The 20646-nt window shown below is 37.5% G+C and overlaps 1 protein-coding gene across 2 annotated transcripts in view; it reads right to left on the bottom strand.

Annotated features, from left to right (window-relative positions):
- LOC113069654 (voltage-dependent T-type calcium channel subunit alpha-1H) overlaps positions 1-20646 on the bottom strand; it is a 53958-nt gene that overhangs the window by 15113 nt on the left and 18199 nt on the right. For both annotated transcript variants that reach the window (XM_026242821.1, XM_026242822.1), the window contains exons 6-15: positions 19742-19834; positions 17961-18744; positions 12580-12935; positions 6002-6153; positions 5536-5721; positions 5215-5332; positions 4216-4371; positions 2862-2949; positions 2298-2506; positions 1448-1825 (exon numbers count right to left, since the gene is read on the bottom strand). In XM_026242821.1, coding sequence (XP_026098606.1) covers positions 1448-1825; positions 2298-2506; positions 2862-2949; positions 4216-4371; positions 5215-5332; positions 5536-5721; positions 6002-6153; positions 12580-12935; positions 17961-18744; positions 19742-19834 — 2520 coding nt within the window. The remainder of the gene's footprint in view (positions 1-1447; positions 1826-2297; positions 2507-2861; positions 2950-4215; positions 4372-5214; positions 5333-5535; positions 5722-6001; positions 6154-12579; positions 12936-17960; positions 18745-19741; positions 19835-20646) is intronic.

Raw genomic sequence — 20646 nt, 5'->3', positions numbered from 1 at the left:
ACAGCTTACATTGCAAATGTGTTTTCTGCAATATATATTTTGCACAATTGAAATCCTTTTTGTTTAAATGTCTAATTGATTTGCTAGGTACTTGGTTAGAAAGATTGATTAACTTGAAGAAATGAGAAACCTTGAAGCAGAGCTGTAATTATGTGGATGGTAATACGATAGTGGGAAATCATTATAAAAACATTTCCAACTAACTTCCACTTGTTTACTGACACTTTTATGAAGTTTTTATGGACATTTTTACATACTCAATTATGCAGTTTCAGTAAACACTTGCAGCACGTTTCAAACAAATGAAACAAGCTTTTTTTTTTTTTTTTTTTTTTTACAGCTCAGTTGTGACTCCATGATGCATGTCTCAAATTTCCTTGGCAAGAAATAAAATAATTTCAGGTACAGATTACGAACACAAAAGACAACAGTGTATTTTTTTTTACATTTTAAAATATTTTTTCCTTTAGCAGATGCTTCATTGTTCATAATTTTGGAGTTGTTAAGTATTTTATGTTTTTAAAATAAGTCTCTCATGCACTCTCCAAGGATGTATTTATTTGATCGAAAATCAAACGAAAATTCAAATGTTTTGAAGTTTTTATTTTTCTAAAATTAGTTCATGTTGAGCAGCAACCATCCACACTCTCTTACTCTAAGTCTACACAATGTGACTAAAACTGTAATTGATCGACTGGCTGCTAGAGGCAGGCTCCAAAATGGATTCAGTCCCATAGGCTCCCCATGGTAAAATGTCCAACTTTACAGCAGAAAAAATAAAAACATCCAAAAACATGGTACAAAAAGTGGTTTTGGTCTATATAGCTTATTTTGCCCTTCATGAAAACTGTAAGGGGGATGAATGTTTTTAGAACTCATCCATTTAAATTACATTAAGCCTTAAAGTTTTGTATAATTAAGGGCGTGGCCACTTGAGTGACAGATGGATTTCCATCGCGCTAGGTGGGTGTGGTTTCAGCAACCAGTTCCCGCCTTTTAGACGCGCGGTGACATTCTGCCATGATGGTGACGGCCGGATCCGCCCACTTTGAGATTCAAAACACTCTCATCAGGAGTCCACGGGTGACTTCACGGAAACTGCGACCATGTTTTAATAAAGTCTATGGTTTATGTGCATGTCCCGATGTAGGTTGTGCATGTTGTTTGTATGTAGGCCTGTATTGTAGCCCTGTTGTTTCTGTTTATTTCACAGCACTTGAAACTTAATTTCAAGATGAGGTCTCTTGTGTGAGAAGATATCATCACACTGACACCAATAAAGGTCACACCAAGAAAAACAATTACTGCCTTCAGACTGAAGTGCTGAATCAATTACAGCATGCCAATTAGTTTCCTCACAAGACAAACCCCTGGGAAGACATTAAAAAAAAAAAAGGTCAGCATTGCCTGACTGTAACGAACAACACTGGATTAAGCCATGACCTACATCATCCATGTCTTCCTCTGCAATGGAGTCTTGTTTGCTGAGGTTCGTGGACAGGTCAGTGGGCAGGTGCAGGCTTCTTCCATTGCAGTCATGGTAGTCTCCCAGTGAGCTGAAGCTGGGGGTTTGGGGCAGTTCAGGGATATCTAGAGAGCTGGGATGCTGCAGTGAGCCCCCACTGATACTAGCCAGCTTCTCCCCCTCCAAGTCCTCATCTTCAAAGCTGCCTCTGCCCTCCCCAGACAGCAGAGACTCCCTCTCCCCAGACGTGTCCTTCCTTTTCAAACTCGGCGCCCGTCCTAAGCTGTTCCAGCTTGACCTGCGGCTGCCCCAGTTACTCCCTGAGCCACGGGGGTGGCATGGAGATCTTCTTGGGCTAGTCTGGGATAGTAAAGGAAAATACATTGTCCTAGTGAGATGTTGCATGTTACACATATTGCGTATTACTGCAATTAAGTACAACAGTCAGGGACAATTCTAGCCTTTCATTAGTACTGGGGCACATCGAAGAGTGTCCCTATATTTTGATCATCTTTTGATAATGTTTTGCATTTAAATTGACTTCACCTGAGGTACAGTGTTGTTTACAAGCTGTACGCACAAAAAATGCTGCCTTGTCAATATATTTACAAGACTTTTGTCAAGCTCAAAATATTGCAAAATGTTAAATATCATTAATTTTTAATGAATAAATATCATACATATGACATTTCACAACCTGAGCTATGTCATAAAGTGATAAAAGATGACCTCGCTTCCTTTTTAATCAACTACTGTATGCTCAAGCAATCTTTATGTGACGTCACTTTAATGGACACCTTATTGTCATCTGACAGCTGATTTTTTTTCTTACCAGGGATTTTTGATCAAAAGCATTTGGATCTATTGAGATCCCACTGCCCCGTCTGGACTCGGTCAAACCAAACACTGACTCGGGGCCGAGCGAGCTCTTCGGAGTGGGCATGGGGGTGGCAGCAGTGCGCATGATGATTGGAGGGGGCAAAGTGCCTCGAGGATCCACATGCCCATTCGCTGACATCATCATAGAGTACATTTTCAACTCTGTTGGTGAAGGTAAAAAGAGTTATTCGATGAAAGTCATCACCATCCAGTAAATAAAATAAAAAATGATTACCCATGAATGACAAAGTTGTAAAGGTAAATGGAAGAAGGACACATAAAAAGGGCATTGTTTCCAGTAGATTCATATACTGCATGTGAAATGCATTCACGGTGACTATAATGTGGCTCTAGAGGACCACTGCTCTCTGTGATGGAGTCTGCAGTGAACTTAACTATATGCCTGAATGAACGGACTAAGAATAGGAGTAATCGAAGTAGTGTAAAAAGTGTACATGAAAGTCATTTTACGTACATGTTACCAAGCAATAACATTTTATGTGTTAAAGGAAGTAACCTGTAGCTCGTAATTCCCCCATCTTCTCCTCCTCTTCAAAGTTTACAGACCGCTTTTCCTCATCTGTATCTGACTTGTTAGCATCTCCCTGCAAAACACAAGATCTTTCTGTGGACAGCGCACAGTATTTCAGTAACCACTCAGCCCACTAAAGTGATATTAAGGATGTAGTGAAGCCAAACAGGAGCCGTTCTCTCATTGGACGTTGGCCTCTGGCATCAACTTCACTCAGTCGCAGCCTGCTGTGCATACAGACAGATGTTGTGCTCTTATCAGTACACAGCTATCCTGTTAGACCTCGATTACGGTTAGGGTTGTGTAAAGTTGGTGTTTGTTTTAGTCTTTGCAGGTTTACACCTACTAATAACAAGTTCACAATTCACACAGTTCCTAGCATGACAGATGGGCCAAACACTGCAGCACTGTCTCAGTAATGCAGTTTAACCCCCCAGACTATCTGGAGGAAACAGTTACTTTGTTTATGCACAAACCTGCCTCCTTAAGAAGTCAACTTCTTTAAATGCCTGTAGCACCAGTTCAACTTGTGTAGCTCAGGTTTCCCCTCTTCAAGGGTGACTCATTTACATATTAGCTACAGATTTAGATTTTGAAATAAAATATTTCTGGTATGTTAGATTTAATTCTTATTCGAAATGTATTTAATTTCTATTTTGTACATAATATAAAGTTGTGAGGGCTGTGAAAACATGGCACAAGCTTCTTTGTTGCTTGTTAAGCTAAGTTTGAAGAAATGAACACTAAAATTTTCGATTGTAAAATAAATCTTCATTTTTAGCTGTAGATTTAGGCATGGAGTTGATTTATTAGTTTATAAAATATACATGTTATTTTATTAAAACAATAAAATTTTATTATATGATTTTTATTTTTTTACTTTTTAGAGACAATTAATTTAAGTGCATTCTTTATTATTATTATTATTATTAATTTTTACATTTGATACTTTTTTTATTAACATTTAAAGTGTTCCCATATTTTTAATACTCTTGATAATATTTAGGATATTTGGATATACATTGGCTCTACCTGCAGTGCTGTTTGTGCAATGAATCATGAACAATTGGAATGTTTGATTGATTGGATCAAAAGGGTCATTCATTTGCAAAAATTTTTCTGTTTTGTTCGGACTCTCAACAGCTGATTGAAAAACACGTCGTGACTGGCAAAATATTATTTGGAAAATGATTCTCAGGTCAAATACATATTTTAATGTTTACTACAGTATTAGTGAGAGCTATAAAGTTCAATCCCCCAGACTATCTGGAGAAAGCAACTACTATGTACACAGATCTTTAATAAAAATAAACAGCTGATACAGAAGGTTTTCTGTTACCTCTGCCTGAAATCCCTCCACTAAGATGGCCACCAGTAGGTTAAAGAGCACATAATTCCCAAAAGTCATCAGGGCCACAAAGTAAAGAGCCGCCCATGGGGTAGTGGAAGCCATTCCATTATAGAGAACCACGTTCCAGTCTTCCTGGGTCAGAATCTGAAATACAAACACAAGCAGAAGAGGACAGAGAACGGCTGAGTACAGAACAATCTATTAATGTATTAATAATAATGTAATAATGAAATGTGAAATAGAGTATTGTTTTGTGCATGTATTTTCCAGCATTTGGGGGAAATACAGAATTTGATGCCAGAGGTTCAATCTGAGTGTTTTGTGATGATACTGTACAAACTATTCAAAGTCCTAGATCTTACTGAAGTGAAAGTAATTATCTGTCCCAGTTTAGCAATTAAGTCTTTTTTTTTTTAACCGCAAAATAATGTTGGGATAATCTAGTGAGAATAGCTGCATTACAGCATACAGATAAAGTGCAGGTTCAGCAACTCAGCTTTATCACAGGAAATTGTGCTAATGCAAGAAATAATGCAGAAATAAGGCTTTCCATTGTAGTGAGCTGCATAGTAGCTACTATATACCTCAAGATATTGATATGGAGCTAATAAATCGTTTTATGGGATACACAAATATTTATAATATCCTAAATAACCCTAACCTAAGAGAAATAAGTAATTATTTACGGCAGTGTCTCAGAGTGATACATTTAGAAAAGTTGAAAATAATGATCTTTCTTATTTTTTACAGAGTATATAAGGACAGGTCTACACTGTTTGAGGTCTACACAACTCAAAGTTTATTGTTGTAGTATGTTTTACAATACAGTACTAATTTAATTAAATACTATTTAAATTAGTTCGTTGCATGCTATTTCTTTGTAATTAATTGTGAAATGTACAAAAAAATTCTTAGTGAAAAGTGGTTCTACACAATTTTTTTTTCAGTGTATGCATAGCTTGACCTCAGCACAGCCTCTGTTCTGACCTGAAACACAGTGACAATGGCCCACAGCAGGGAATCAAAGTTTTTCCTGTCTGGAATGGTGTCTCCATTCTCCATTTTCAGGCTGAATTTGCATCCAAAGAGATGCATTCCAAGAATGCTGTATTGATGGTAAATGAAAAATGAAATGCATTAACATTTGAGTGCATAAGTCCAGAATTATGTTGATGATAAGGCAACAGATTTTCAGCACATGACTCCTCACAAACTAGAATTAATATTGCACAGTGTTTTCTAGAGTCAAGATTACAGTCTTGGTGACACTGTGCATGGTTTTGAATGAATTGTAGGTGTGAACTGCACCTGAATGTGAAGATGAAAAGCATTAGCAGCATGCAGAAGGTTGCCACATTATCCATGGTCTTCATCAGGACCACCAGCTGTCTGCGCAGTGCAGGGAGGAAGCGCACCAGTTTGAGCACACGCAGGAGACGAAACGTCCTCAGCACTGAAAGACCCCCATCTGCCTGCCCAATGATCTCCCACACACTGTCACAGAAACACATGCTTATATTTGATGTATTTTTATATTTAACAGTTTGTTACAGTGATTTTTACAGTGATTACAGTAATCACTACCACAACATTTTAAACAATATATAATTAATAATGTTTACATTCACTTAAAATCCAATATGTATTTTAAAAAGAAGCCCTGCTAAGGTTGTTTTAATTTATTTTAACCATTTTAACCATATATTTAGTATTTTAATAAGTGTTCTATAAGATATAGGTCTATAGACACACATAGATAAATAACAGATCTTACCTTATAACTACAATAATCCCATCAAAGATGTTGTAGGGGTTCTTAATGTAGCCGAAGATGCCAAAGGCCAGCAGTTTGAAGACCATTTCGAGGACAAACATGCTAGTGAAGACGATGTTGCTAATCTCCAGAATATTTGTCAGCTCTTCAGGCTGTGAGAGGAAACAGAGACACACCTCATTACCTTCTGCAGGCCAAAGTCATGCCAAGATACTGCTGAGAATACAACATATGAGTGACCTTAATCACTGACCCTCATAATGACACCTTCACACCCCTTTACTCTCACAACGTCACATGAAACACCTGAGGGTGGGATATTAATAAACTGCACGTTCAAATGATAAATGAGCAGTTTACACCTCTAGGCCTAATAATAAAGATATTTAGAAGCTATTATAATTGTTCATTTTCACACAAACAGCACCAGAACTGAGGTTAAACAACCAGAATAAATGCCAAAGCATTATATGCTCTTTTATTGAGAGCAAAGCAATGCAGATCAATCCGAAAGACAGTAAGCTACCACTAAAATCAGTCCATCATGAGCAATTTCAGGGCCAGAGAATTAGTCTCCTACATATGCTGATGTAGACTATACCAGCTGAATAAATTAAGCATTGCTACTGCACTCTTCTGCAAATCAATAAACTCATTCTAAAGGAAGCATAAATGATACGAGCCTCTTGGTTCTGCTGGCCATTATAAGAGCATTCACCTGGGTTCTGCTCACAGTAACACACTGTTATAAAATCAATTCACCAAACTGTTAGACAATAACCATTGCTACAGGCAAGCTTAAAGTCACTGTTAAACATTTCCGTTTAGAAAGATAAAGCCTGCGTACATCTGAGGGTTTCACCGCTTGTGATATCCCTCTCTTATTTCTTAAAGACACATAAAACTTCATTAATGCATTAAATATCATTAAGCAACCTGAACAACTCTTTTACAGAGATAAATTATAATATTAACTAAATTAACATTAATTTATTTTTAATGAATTAACAAAGAACTTTATTGTAAATTGTAATCAATTAAATATGTCTCTATTAAAATAGAGGTTATCTGTAATTATCTTATAACTGAAACAAACCTTTGCAAGTGTAAACACATATCCAACAAATAACTGAAGCAAAACTGCGCTGACAGGTCACCACTAGGGGGCTCCACAGCCTCTGCTGCATGCATTAATCTACATACATTAATCAATGTACTTCATGAATATTTATATACCACTTCCCCAGCGTGCTTGTTACACAGGAACAACAGATTAGTAATGGATTAGTAAGAGAATAATGAAAACCCTTTATTATACCCTCTTCGACTGCAATGTTAGATTAGACAAGCATTTTCAGCCTTAAAGGCATCCGTCTTCGGTTCTAAACAATTTTAGTATCATCAATTTAGTAGGCTATTTGTACACTGGTATTGAAGGAAACAGGAATACACTAAACCAGAAAACATGCCAGCAGTGTCAACATAAAACAGATGGTAATCACATTTTCAGTAGGCAAACTTCCATATAAAGCTTACACTTTATGCAACATATATACATAAACAGATGTGCTTGTGTGTCGGGTCCAACAGGTTGCTTTGTGAATCATTATTCCAGAAGCGAACACCACCTCAAGTGCCAAGATAGCTAAAGTGTGAACTCTAATATGGTTTGAAATTAAAATAGGATGCTAATTTGCGAAAACAACTCTGAAGCAACAGATTCAAAAACATACCATGGGGGAAAAACATTGTTTTAGTGTAATTTTCTTCATAAAGTGAGACGCGTGCCATTATGCAGTGCCATAGCCTGAGCTCAGTCATGAAAAGTTCTAAATGCAATCTTCCAGTCTGTGCATAATATTTTCCAACAAACAAAATAGTTTCGTTTTCCTCAGTGACAGAGAGGATCAGTGCATTTCTGTTTTAAAATATGATAGAATTACACAACACAGTTATGTCTATGATACGTCTGAACCAGACCCTCTAGCTCATCCTCTCTCCAACAAAACCATATATCACAAATCACTATTCCCTAAATGTGAACAGTATTCTGACCACTCAATACACTGTTAAAAATACTGGTTCTTAATTGGCATTGATGGTTCCATGAGGAAACTTTGACATCCATGGAACCTTTCCATTCCACAAAAGCTTCTTTATACTGGAAAAAAAGTTTTTAGATTATATAATATTTTTCACGCTAATACCGTATTTTTCGGACTATAAGCCGCAACTTAGTATAAGTCGCATCAGTCCAAAAATACGTCATGACGAGGAAAAAAAACATATATAAGTCGCACTGGACTATAAGTCGCATTTATTTAGAACCAAGAACCGAGAGAAAACATTAACGTCTACAGCCGCGAGAGGGCGCTCTATGTTTATTAGGGGTAGACTACAAGAGCACTGAGCAGCTAGAGCGCCCTCTCATGGCTGTAGATGGTAATGTTTTCTCTTGATTAATTTTTCTTGGTTCATGTCAAATTAATTTTGATAAATAAGTCGCACCTGACTATAAGTCGCAAGACCAGCCAAACTATGAAAAAAGTGTGACTTATAGTCCGGAAAATACGGTAGTCTTTTTTTTCTTTTTAAGAACTTTTCTCTGAAATTTTCTTTGGGGAACACCTACATGAGAAAATTATCAATAAATATGTACATTTCTGTATGTTTCTCACGTAAATCGAGTTCAGAAAAGTTTGAATATAGTAAATTGACTATTTTTCATTTTTATGGTGCTTATGTTTTTTTTTATTTTTGAAGCCCTTTTCACCTTGAGGGTAAGTAAACAATGACATTTTTTTTTTCTTCGGATGAGCCATTTACATTACACACAAATCAAATATTCATCCTAACTTTCCTGAACATGGTCTGTCTGAGTGCAAAGCTACAAATTCCCACTACCGCTGCATCAATCACTTTTGCTGGACAAAGAAACGGAAAAGCAACAACAGTGCAAATGCATGTTGGGACACTGGGCTTTTAGAGGCTGAAACATGGCAGACTAAAGGAGAGTGACGTTAGAAGAGGATACCCGCACTTCTCCAGAGGGAGTCAGCCACTGCACATCTTATTGCCCCCTTCCTTCATCATTTCCCATGATGCATAGTAAATGCAACACTTCTTTATGATCCTCCGAAAGCAGAATGGAATGAAAAAAGGAATGACAAACAACAACAGGTGGGATATTTGAGCTAATGTTTGTAATTTTACAGCTCTAAACCATTGAATGACAATCTGAAGATAAACACAGCATGATGTGTTTGATTGATACAAGTATGATTTTGATGAGAATACTCCAATCTTAAATGAGTATTTGGTGTATAACTTATAAATGTCTATCTTACATCCTGTAATCAGTCAACACTTCTTTTACAGTGTTTAATTTTTTGATAAACTCAATGAGTCACTGTGTTTACACGTTCTGGAGAATGAAAATGGCTTTAAAATACTTTCAGAAGGAGAACAGCACATCACACTGCGGGATGTGTCAACTTCCCAAAAGTATTCCATGGTCGGCTATTAATTTATCATTTCTATCATTTATCAAAGTGAAATAGTATGTGCAGTGGAGACATGCGTGTGTCTTCAGTGATGGGGTGAACAGTGGGGTAGGCTCTGGGAAGTGACTTTGACTGATGCAGTAATGAAGACTGTCAGTGGCCCCATGTAAATCCGATTAGGTGGCTGATTGACTCTGCTGAGTTGCTGATCTTTCTCCTGCTAAGCTCAGAGCATTCAGTACATAGATCAATGAAGCCAGCCTTATCTCATTACTGTAATCCTCCCTCAATAACTTCTATGGTGACAATGTATTCCAATAGCTGGCAGTACTGAACAAACACCTATATAGATAAACCTTGAACCATTTGATTTTAAGTAAATGGCAATTACTCTGTAAACAACCTGTCTATCACATTCTGCAGAGTATTAACTGCAGTCAACCTCTTGCAGTTACTTTTTTTGGATTTATGCCATATGGCTCGTTTCCACCGAGTGGTACGATATGGTATGTAATTATTCTGTTTTCATTGTTAGAATTTGTGAAAGGTGCCAAAATAGCTAACCTTACCGTACCACTTTTTAGGACCCTACCATTGAAGCTAGACTTACTGCAGGACACTGATTGGTTGACAGAGAATCGTCACTTACACGTGCCACAAGGGGAAGCATTTCCTTCACTCGTTCCGCCTTCCTGGTCATGCATGTTTGGGTTTGATTACATCAGATTGCACAAACACAAAAAATAACACTGTATTTTATCATTTTATATTTACGCACAGATACAATGTAGTGATTTCTTTGCGTGTGAATCAATCGCTACTTTCTGGGATACACCACACCTATGAAGTATGGATACTATTGGCAGTAGACACCGGATCAGGGTGTACTATCCCGAAATGTACTGTGCTGTACTGAAATGTACCACTTAGTGGAAACCAGCCATTAGTGCGTGTGGACGATGAAAGCCTGTCTCCACCTCAAAGGAAACAATGAAAAAAGTAACTGAGAGAAACAAAGTCACAAAACTTAAATTAATATTGTGAGATATAAAGTCACATTTTGAGAAAAGTCATATGAGATATAAAGCTACAATAGGATTTTTTTGTTGTTGCAATATCAAGAAATAAAGTAAAAATGAGAATAAATAAAGTTTCAGTTGTGATATATAAAGTTGCAATATCCTTTTTGTTGAAATGGACACAGCTTTCCATAAAGGACCGCATTTGTGACACGCTGACAACAATTTCAAATGGAAAACACATTTACAGTGAATAAACATATAATGAAACACTCGCCAGTCGCAAACAAGCAAGCAGCATCATGAATAGATGCTTAAAACAATCATACATACTTAAAAGTATAACCATAACTCAAAAACACTGTTTACAGGAGTTCTGCAAACCTCACCCACAGAACTGACAGTGCCAACACAATAACAAGCTCTTCCACCTAGAGAAGCAGTTTCACCTCAAAAGGCACTGCAAAGAGGTCTCCAAATCCCAAAATCACCATAACAAGTGTCTGCTAGCTATTTTCAGATTAAAGATTTTACTTCAGAAGCAGACATGCTATCTAGGTCCCACACTAGTATTCAACGAGCGATGCTTTATATCATATATATTGGACTATAAGTCACACTTTTTTTCATAGTTTGGCTGGTCCTGCGACTTATAGTCAGGTGCGACTTATTTGTCAAAATTAATTTGACATGAACCAAGAGAAATGAACCAAGAGAAAACATTACCATCTACAGCCACGAGAGGGCGCTCTATGCTGCTCAGTGTGTCACACCTGGACTCATTTAATGTGTTTTTGCCCGTGACCCAGTTTCTGTCTTTCCGTATTTGGTTTGATTAGTTCCCAGGTGTGTCTATTCTCTTCCTCATGTGTGTTAATTTAGTGATTCCATCCACCTGTGTTTCCCCATTATCCTCTGTACATAAGCCTTGTCCTTTCAGTTCTGTTTTGTCGGGTCTCCTCATTTGCTACTAACGTGTGCCTACCTCTGTGCTCCATGTTGGATATCTCCTGTGTTGGATATAATAAAAGCCTTATTTCGTTTATCCTCGGCTCCGTGTTCCTTCAGGCAGCGAAAACCGTGACACAGTGCTCCTAGTCTAGTTCTCTTGGTTCTAAATAAATGCGACTTATAGTCCAGTACAACTTATATATGTTTTTTTCCTCGTCATGACGTATTTTTGGACTAATGCGACTTATACTTACTTTCGGACTTATAGTCCGAAAAATATGGTAATCACATAATTAAATGTAGAATAAAAGGGCGAGTGTAATTTAATGTAATATAATTTACATTGAGCACGACTTTTTCTGGCCTTGTTGACACAAATTTTGTTTTTGTTACTGTACTGAAAATTCCACAAAAAAAAAAAATAATAATAATCTTACCAGCAGGATTTGGCACCTGCCCACACTGCCAAAAGCACCAAAGGTTGGTTAAATGAACATGGTGTTTGTGTGCTTGACTGGCCAACAAACTCACCAGAGCTGAACCTCATAGAGAATCTACGGGGTATTGTCAAGAGGAAAATGAGAAACAAGAGACCAAAAAATGCAGATGAAGGCTAAAGGCCACTGTCAAAGAAACCTGGGCTTCCAGACCACCTCAGCAGTGCCACAAACTGTTCACTTCCATGCCACGCTGAACTGAGGCAGTAATTAAAGCAAAAGGAGCCTTTACCAAGTACTGAGTACATGTACAGTAAATGAACATACTTTCCAGATGGCCAACAGTTCACTAAAAATTTTTTTTTTATTGGTCTTATGAAGTATTCTAGTTTGTTGAGTGAATTGGTAGGTTTTTGTTAAATGTGAGTCAAAATCATCACAATTAAAAGGACCAAAGACTTAAACTACTTCAGTCTGTGTGCACTGAATTTATTTAATACACAAGTTTCACATTTTGAGTTGAATTACTGAAATAAATGAACTTTTTCACAACATTCTAATCTATTGAGAAGCACCTGTATTGCCAGTGAGCTTTGTTTCCTTACAAACAACAATCAATATTGAAGTAACTGAAGCCTTGTCCGACAATATCAGACAATATCACTCACCTGCTCATGGTATTCAATCCCCATACTCAAGGTGTTGATGAGGATGGCAATCATAATTCCACGATTAAAGTATTTGCTATCCACTATGCGTATCAATCTGTCCCGGAAGTCTTCCCAGTACTGAGCCAGGCGGTTACGCTCCTCCAGGATTTTATGATGGGATGCACGGCAGGGTTTGAACTCTGCTTCATGGGAGAATTCGTACACCACGTCCCCTTCTGATCTGGAGTAGTCTGAATCCCCATGCTCCACATCCATGGTCTCCAGGGCCCTTGCACAATACGGGCAGTTCAGGAGCTCCAGAAGCAACGGACTGGGCACCACACCAGCCATCTGCAGCAGCACACGGCTGTGGCCTACAGTACATGGAAAAAAATGCAAGCAGTCAATAATTTCCTTTAATGCTTTTCAATGCATTTAGGAAACACAAATAAAGTATTGCATTTGTTTAAAATAAATTAGTTGCACAGAGGTCATATCACTGTAAACTTATCACTGTATCTAAACCAACAACATGTTTATTAGATCCTGTACCCACTAAATTACTGAAAGAGCTGTTACCTGTAGCCGAAGAACCGCTTCTCAATATCATAAACTCGTCGTTATCTTTAGGACACGTCCCAAAACCATTCAAGCTGGCGGTTATCAAGCCTCTTATTAAGAAACCAAAACTAGATCCTAGTGTACTGGCAAATTATAGGCCTATTTCAAATCTTCCATTTATGTCTAAAATTTTAGAAAAAGTTGTGTCTGCTCAATTGAGCACCTTCCTGCATAAAAATGATCTGTATGAAGAATTTCAGTCAGGTTTTAGGCCCCACCATAGCACAGAAACTGCACTTGTTAAAATTACAAATGACCTGCTCCTTGCGTCAGACCAAGGCTGCATCTCATTTCTAGTCTTACTTGATCTTAGTGCTGCGTTCGACACCATAGATCATGACATACTCATAGGTCGATTACAAAACTATACAGGTATTCAAGGGCAGGCTCTAAGATGGTTTAGATCCTACCTGTCCGATCGCTACCATTTTGTTTACTTAAATGGGGAGTCATCTCATTTATCATCAGTAAAATATGGAGTGCCACAAGGATCCGTCCTAGGTCCCCTTCTATTTTCAATATACATGTTGCCCCTTGGTAATATTATTAGAAAATACGGAATTAGCTTCCACTGTTATGCTGATGATACTCAGCTATATATATCAACGAGACCAGATGAAACTTCCCAATTATCTAAGCTAACAGATTGTGTTAAAAATGTAAAAGATTGGATGACAAAGAATTTTCTCCAATTAAATTCGGATAAGACGGAGATATTAATTATTGGACCAAAAAACACTACACAGAATCTTGTAGATTACAATCTGCAACTAGACGGATGTACTGTAACTTCCTCTACAGTCAGAAATCTGGGTGTTATATTAGACAGCAATTTGTCTTTTGAAAATCATATTTCCAATGTTACAAAAATTGCATTCTTCCATCTTAGAAACATTGCCAAGCTACGAAACATGTTATCTGTTTCTGATGCAGAAAAGCTAGTTCATGCATTCATGACCTCTAGACTGGACTATTGTAATGCACTTCTAGGTGGTTGTCCTGCTTCTTCAATAAACAAGCTACAGGTCGTCCAAAATGCAGCAGCGAGAGTCCTTACGAGGTCAAGAAAATATGATCATATTACCCCAATTTTACAGTCTCTGCACTGGCTACCTATTAAGTTCCGCATCAGTTACAAATTATCATTACTTACCTATAAGGCCCTAAATGGTTTAGCTCCAGCGTACCTAACTAGCCTTCTACCACGTTACAACCCATCACGCACCCTAAGGTCACAAAACGCTGGACTTTTGGTAGTTCCTAGGATAGCAAAGTCCACTAAAGGAGGTAGAGCCTTCTCACATTTGGCTCCCAAACTCTGGAATAGCCTTCCTGATAATGTTCGGGGTTCAGACACACTCTCTTTGTTTAAATCTAGATTAAAAACACATCTCTTTCGCCAAGCATTCGAATAATGTATCTTTTTAATTGTGAGTGTAGTTGCATCTGATCAAAGGTGCATTTTTATTCATTAGCTTGGGTTAAACTAATTTTACTTTGTTGGATCAGCAGCTATGCTAATGATGTCTGTATTTTGTTTCTATGTTTTGCCACGGGATTCACATCCCGTGGTAACTAGGATTTACACAAGCTCCAGTCTGGATCCAGAACACCTGAGAAGAGATGATGCTGACCCTCAGAGGACCTCAGATGATGCTAACCCTGAATGAACAAACAGAACTAACAATTATTCCTAAATGTGTGACTTAATCATATAATAACTTAATTAACCCCTTACTAGTAACCCCCCTTTTTTGGCATGGAGACCGAAATTACATACCCAAAATAAAAAGGTTTCTGCTCATGATTCTTTCTGACTAAATACATAATCAACCTTTGTTCACAAAGCTGACACTTTAAAGTTTACTGTTCAGGAATCAGAATCACTCAGACTGTTATGATAATAGAGATATATAAGCTCAAACATAAAAACAAAAATAAAAATATTAAAAACATATGTTTTAAATGTATTTAAAAAAATGTTGATGTAGGAAATGAGTTTGAAAACACAGTGTAGCTAAGGCCACAAGTCTTCCAAGACTTCATAAAAAATTTTATAATCAAATCTGTAAAACTGTGAATTTTATGAAATATTTTCTAAGGCCATGTCATGTGTGTTTTTAGAGAAGGCTAATCAGATTGATTTATGGCCCTTGTCATCTCTGTAAGATCTCACATGTAAACTCTCCTGTGCTCTTTGTGTATGTTTCACTGTTGAAAACTGCCAGAATCATGATTGTATTGTTCTCACCAAACGAGTCTTTCACACCTCCGCCAGGTATGACACATTATCCACATTATTCTTTTATCATTATTCTTTTGTTTTTATTCCACCTTTATTAGCCTTGATTGTGGTTTTTCAGGCTTTACAAAGCAACAAAGCAGCGATCTCACTTCAGTCTCTCTTTGCATTTAGCCCTTATTTATCAAAAGTCTTACTATAAAAATACAACAAAACATTTTCTTACGACCTTACGTGAATTATTGAGACAAAAATGCATTATGAAGAAGAAAAGCACCTGCTATTAGTAGCATTGGTGCTAACGTTAGCATCAAGCTACATCTGACAATTTATGAAATTATTAGTACACTTTTACTCAAAACTCACTTTAAACCCCGATCGAGTGTTTATAATAACTTCCTTTAGCGATCAGGGGTGGAATTTGGTCGTTTACTGTTGTAAAAATATGTTATTTGTAAGTTAGCCTTTTTCATCGCTGCACAAGTTAGCATTTCCGATGTACACTTTCGATTTTTTTTTATAAAAACGCCCCAGATCTCAAGAAATTCTCATACCAAGCTTTACCATCGTAATCGCGGGTTTATTATTCGGATATTTTGTGTGTACAGAGGTGTTTCAGTGTTGTTTTGGCCAGATAAACTACCAGGAAGTGTGCAGGAAGCATGTGACACGATGTGGCGGTGTCCATATATGACACTGTAAGATTGACGTTTGAAAGACCCAATCAGAGTCTGAGTCACACACCGCACGAGCTGTGACTACTGCACGCACACAGAGATCGCTGGGAGAGGCTGTTTATCATCTGATCGCGTAAATCCGTGGAAAATGAATAGAAATGACGATTCTGTCTGAAGAAATATGAAGTAAACATCAGTAAATATATCCATATATCTCCGCAGATATGCATCTTTGGTCTGTAAATCCTTATTGACGCTGTTCAGTGAGTCTATGTGAACACAAATAAACCGCTCTTGACGTGACTGAATATGAGGGAGTTGTGAATTTCTATTCAAAATGTGGCATAATACGGATTTATTATTTTGCACTCCTGACATAAATCACTAAATATCTGTCACTGCAACAATGTTTTATCAAAATATTGGTCAAATATCGAAGCTTGAGTCTTTAAACTTTCCATTGATGCACAGTTTGTCCAGATGAAGTAAGACAGTGATGTTTAATGTGCTGTGAAAGTGAAACAATAATAAACTGGGGCCGTCAGCGATGTTTGCACGCAAAGGGGTTAATAATATTGATAGTTCATCGTCTAGCTGACTACGTCTTGTATTATTATTATTTTTTAGTTTTTCTAAAATCCTGTCAAATGTGCACAAACTACTAGCTACTACTAAATATTGTAGAAACATAATTTTCTGTAAAGTTGCTTTGTAACGATTTGTTTTGTAAAAAGCGCTATACAAATAAACTTGAATTGAATTGAATTGAATCTTACACTTATTTATTTTAAATCAAAATGTTAATGAAGCATTTTCCAAATGGTAAAGTACTTTTGCATAAAAAATAACTATGTAACACAATTAGTAATCATTTTGCTTTTAAAAGTAACATTCATCAACAATGATCACTGATCTGCCTGATTCTCTTGCACATTGCTTCCTTATGGATCGAGGACATCTCTCTGCACAATGTAACTCAAACATCAATAGACCCCACAATCAACTTAATGTTTATTAGAATTATTACACACCTAATTAGTTCAATTAGATCAGGCAAGCCAAAAAAAAAAACAGCTACTTCGCTAGTTTATTAGTCTATCATTTTAATTCTCTAGCCATGTTCATGAAAAATAGACAGAGCTCTATGTATTCTGTTCAAGTGCTTCACCCTCTCTAGGTCTTATGATCTCCCAATCTTAAATAAAACTATTTGGTCTAATCAGAGGATGTCTGTGGCTGTACTCTTATACTAATGTGTTGCCTGAGAATGTAATCATACACAGTGGCCCACTTTAGACTGTGGTAATGCGCTGAAGTGGAGGTGACTCAAGCTGCAGGCAAAAATTACTGCTGGCACAGGCAGTGAATTTTGAAGTAAACATGCGATACATATTCCTGTTGACAGAAATCCACAAATAGTCATTCTGCAACAGACTGATATAGAAATGAAAACTGGCTTGAGTGTTAAATGGGTTTAGAACAAGGATTATTATATTTGGGTCACTGGTTACTGCTTTACTAGAAGCCCCAGCAGACTAAATCACTGAAAACCAACCAATTTTCGCCTCCCATGACATATTAAGCTTTCTACCTATCCGTCCGACAAGAGGAATCGCCTTTTGGCATAACATTTCAAAGGGCTGGATGGCCATAGTTGCTAGTGGTGTGCTGGCAGTCTTACTCTTATAAAGATTGTGTTAATGACTTTAACATTTGAAGTATTGATTTTCTGTCACATTGGTAAGGGGCTGCCTAACAACCCCTTCTCAGCATGCTTTTCATTATCCTAAAACAGGCTATGTGAGATGACAACAACTGGACCTGATTCAAAGTGGAAACAATGGCTATGAAAAACTCACTATGTTCTCCCATGAGCTGGTGCAGCTTCTCAAAAGGATCAATCGCATCACATCCTGTATTTGAATCTGACTCCGCTCTTCCTTTTCCTGCAGAAGTACTGCCTGTGTAGCTGCAAATAAGGGAGGGCAAGATGGTCGGATAATTCATCCCCCCGTTTAGTTGCCCAAGTGCCGGCAAGCCCACCGCAGAGCTAGTTCGCCCTTGCGGGGCCTCCAGAAAGTCACTTTGATAAATGCTTTGCACTGACTGAGTCCTGGAAGAAATATTGTGCACGGCGGTTGGCTGTGAGGACACGGGCAGTTGTGACCCTGTTACGATGGACCTCATTTCCAGAGCCTCAGCGGGCCCCGCAGCGGTCACAGGACTAGGGCTGCCATTGCTGAGGTGACAATGCTGTCGTTGGTGCTGCTGGATGAGGCTGTGTATGGACCGAAGCCAGTGTCCGCCACCCCTGTGTCTGCTGTGACCATTGACCCCCCCACCGCAGCATCCTCCGCCCCCCCATCTCAGCCCGCTGTTGGGGTTCACCTTCTTTCTGCGTTTGTTCTGCCAGCTGGTGTAGATGCGGGAGGCGCGGCGCTTCACCTTGCGGTACAGGTGGCTGATGTACCTGAGCATCTCCTCGTAGCAGCTCCCCGGCTCAGAGTAGCTGGCGAGGGTGCTGTCGTTGGAGAGGTAACGAGCTCGCTGCTCCTGCATCAGCTGGTTCTCACGCTGCTTTGTTTCTGAGAACTGGGTTGCTATTACAACCAGGCACAGGTTGATCATGAAGAAGGAACCCACCTGAGATACACAAAAGTCACTTTAGTTTACCAACATGAGAAGTCTTTGGAGAATCTCTAATGCAAGTTTTACACCGTGCATGTAGGTGACACATACTGTGTACAGTACACTGCAAAAACAGTAAAATTGTTTAACATTATTACCATATAAATTTCTATTTTAATGCACTGTAAGAATGTAATTTATTCCTGTGGTGGCAAAGCTGAATTTTAAGCATCTTTACTCCAGTCTTCATTGTCATATGATCATTGAGAAATCATTATTAATTTGCTGATTTGCTAATCAAGAAACATTTTTTATAATCATCAATGGTAAAAAAAAATTGTGCTCCTTAATATTTTTTTTTCACGATTCTTTGACGAACAAAGTTCAAAACAATAGCATTAATTTATTCTTTTGCAACAATATAAATGTCTTTACTGCCAGTTTTAATCAATTGAATCCATCCTTGTTGGATAAAACTATTAATTAAAAAAATGCACCTACCCTAAACTTTCAGTTTTTAGTTCTTGTAGTGTATATTTTGATATATTCTGCTCAATTCAACTTTAGGAACCAAACTGCAATTTAAAAGGCATTCTCAATTCAAATGACTGAATTTCAAATAATATGGCACATTGACATTCAGATCCACTTGTACTGTCACCTAAACCTACTTAATTTACATAAACTACTTTATATTTAACAAATGTACGTACAGACCAGCCTTGAGGAACGTTTACATTTCTGTCAACTGTTATAATTCAGTAAATTCCACTTGCTGTAATTCCACTTTAAATTCAGCTTCCTGAGGGATGTACTGTAGCACTTCATTTCAAACTCTTGAACTGAATTAAATAGTGAATTATGCCTAACCCTGAAAACAAAGGTTTACAGAAATTACACTGCATGTTGTAGTTGCCTGCTGTTACAGTTATGCTGCTGCTTTGCTCTACTCATGTATATGGTGTGAAAAAGGCTGAAAACAAGAAAAGCTTTCAATTAAGAGTATACTTACTATAATAAGCAATATAAAATATATAAAATTGTAAAAGGAGTGGGCATCCATAACGTAATACATGATGTCCACCCATCCTTCCAAAGTAATAACCTGCAAAAACAGAAGAGAAATTTAGATCAATTGAAGATGAAATGCCTGGGTGATAATAAATTACCCAATAAATTACCTTAGTTTAAAACTCAGGTCAAAGAGGTCTCTAATTTTTATCTTAAATAGAAAGTATTAGACACTAAAGCTCTTGTAACTGTACTGCTTCTTCCCATCATCTAGGGATTCGTTTTAAATTGTTTTCAGAGATCTAGACTCTCCAGTAAACACAAAGTCTTACAGTTCATGGCACAGAGTAATGCCAGAGGTCTGATTGTTAGTTTGATCGCAGTTAAAATAGTAGTGCAGGTTTAAGTATGTTAGCATGGAGAGTCATTTGTTTTAGAAGTTCTGCGCCTGCAGCACTGCATTTCATTCTCATCCAGCTGTATCATTTAGACCTTTTTTTAGACCTTAATTATGTTTGAACCCCAGTTCTTTTCTATGCTGTCTACTAGATTACATTGTCTGTAGACACATTTCAATTGTTCACATTAAAACAAAAACATGAATCTCCGCAGTGCATCCAAACAGTTGGCTTTAAAACAGCTGATTCATAACTTAGCCACATTTTACATTATGTAAATGCAACTACTTCTAGACAAACATTTCTACATAAGTTATGGACTGCTTTTACATAGTGTATACAGCCATACCAAGCTTAATTTTAAAATATTGCATAATTTATTGCATAGATTGTCAGACTAGCAAAGACTTGTGAGCTGGATTGTTTTCAGCTGGTAACAGCACTAATATTGTTGAATACGTCCTTATATTTGTGTTTCTTTAACTACTAGCACTTTCGGAATTTTAGA

This window comes from Carassius auratus, unplaced genomic scaffold, assembly GCF_003368295.1.
Source record: "Carassius auratus strain Wakin unplaced genomic scaffold, ASM336829v1 scaf_tig00002024, whole genome shotgun sequence".
Lineage (NCBI taxonomy): Eukaryota > Metazoa > Chordata > Actinopteri > Cypriniformes > Cyprinidae > Carassius > Carassius auratus.
The sequence above is the reverse complement of the archived record's forward strand: the minus strand, read 5'-3'. Positions and strand labels throughout refer to the sequence as shown.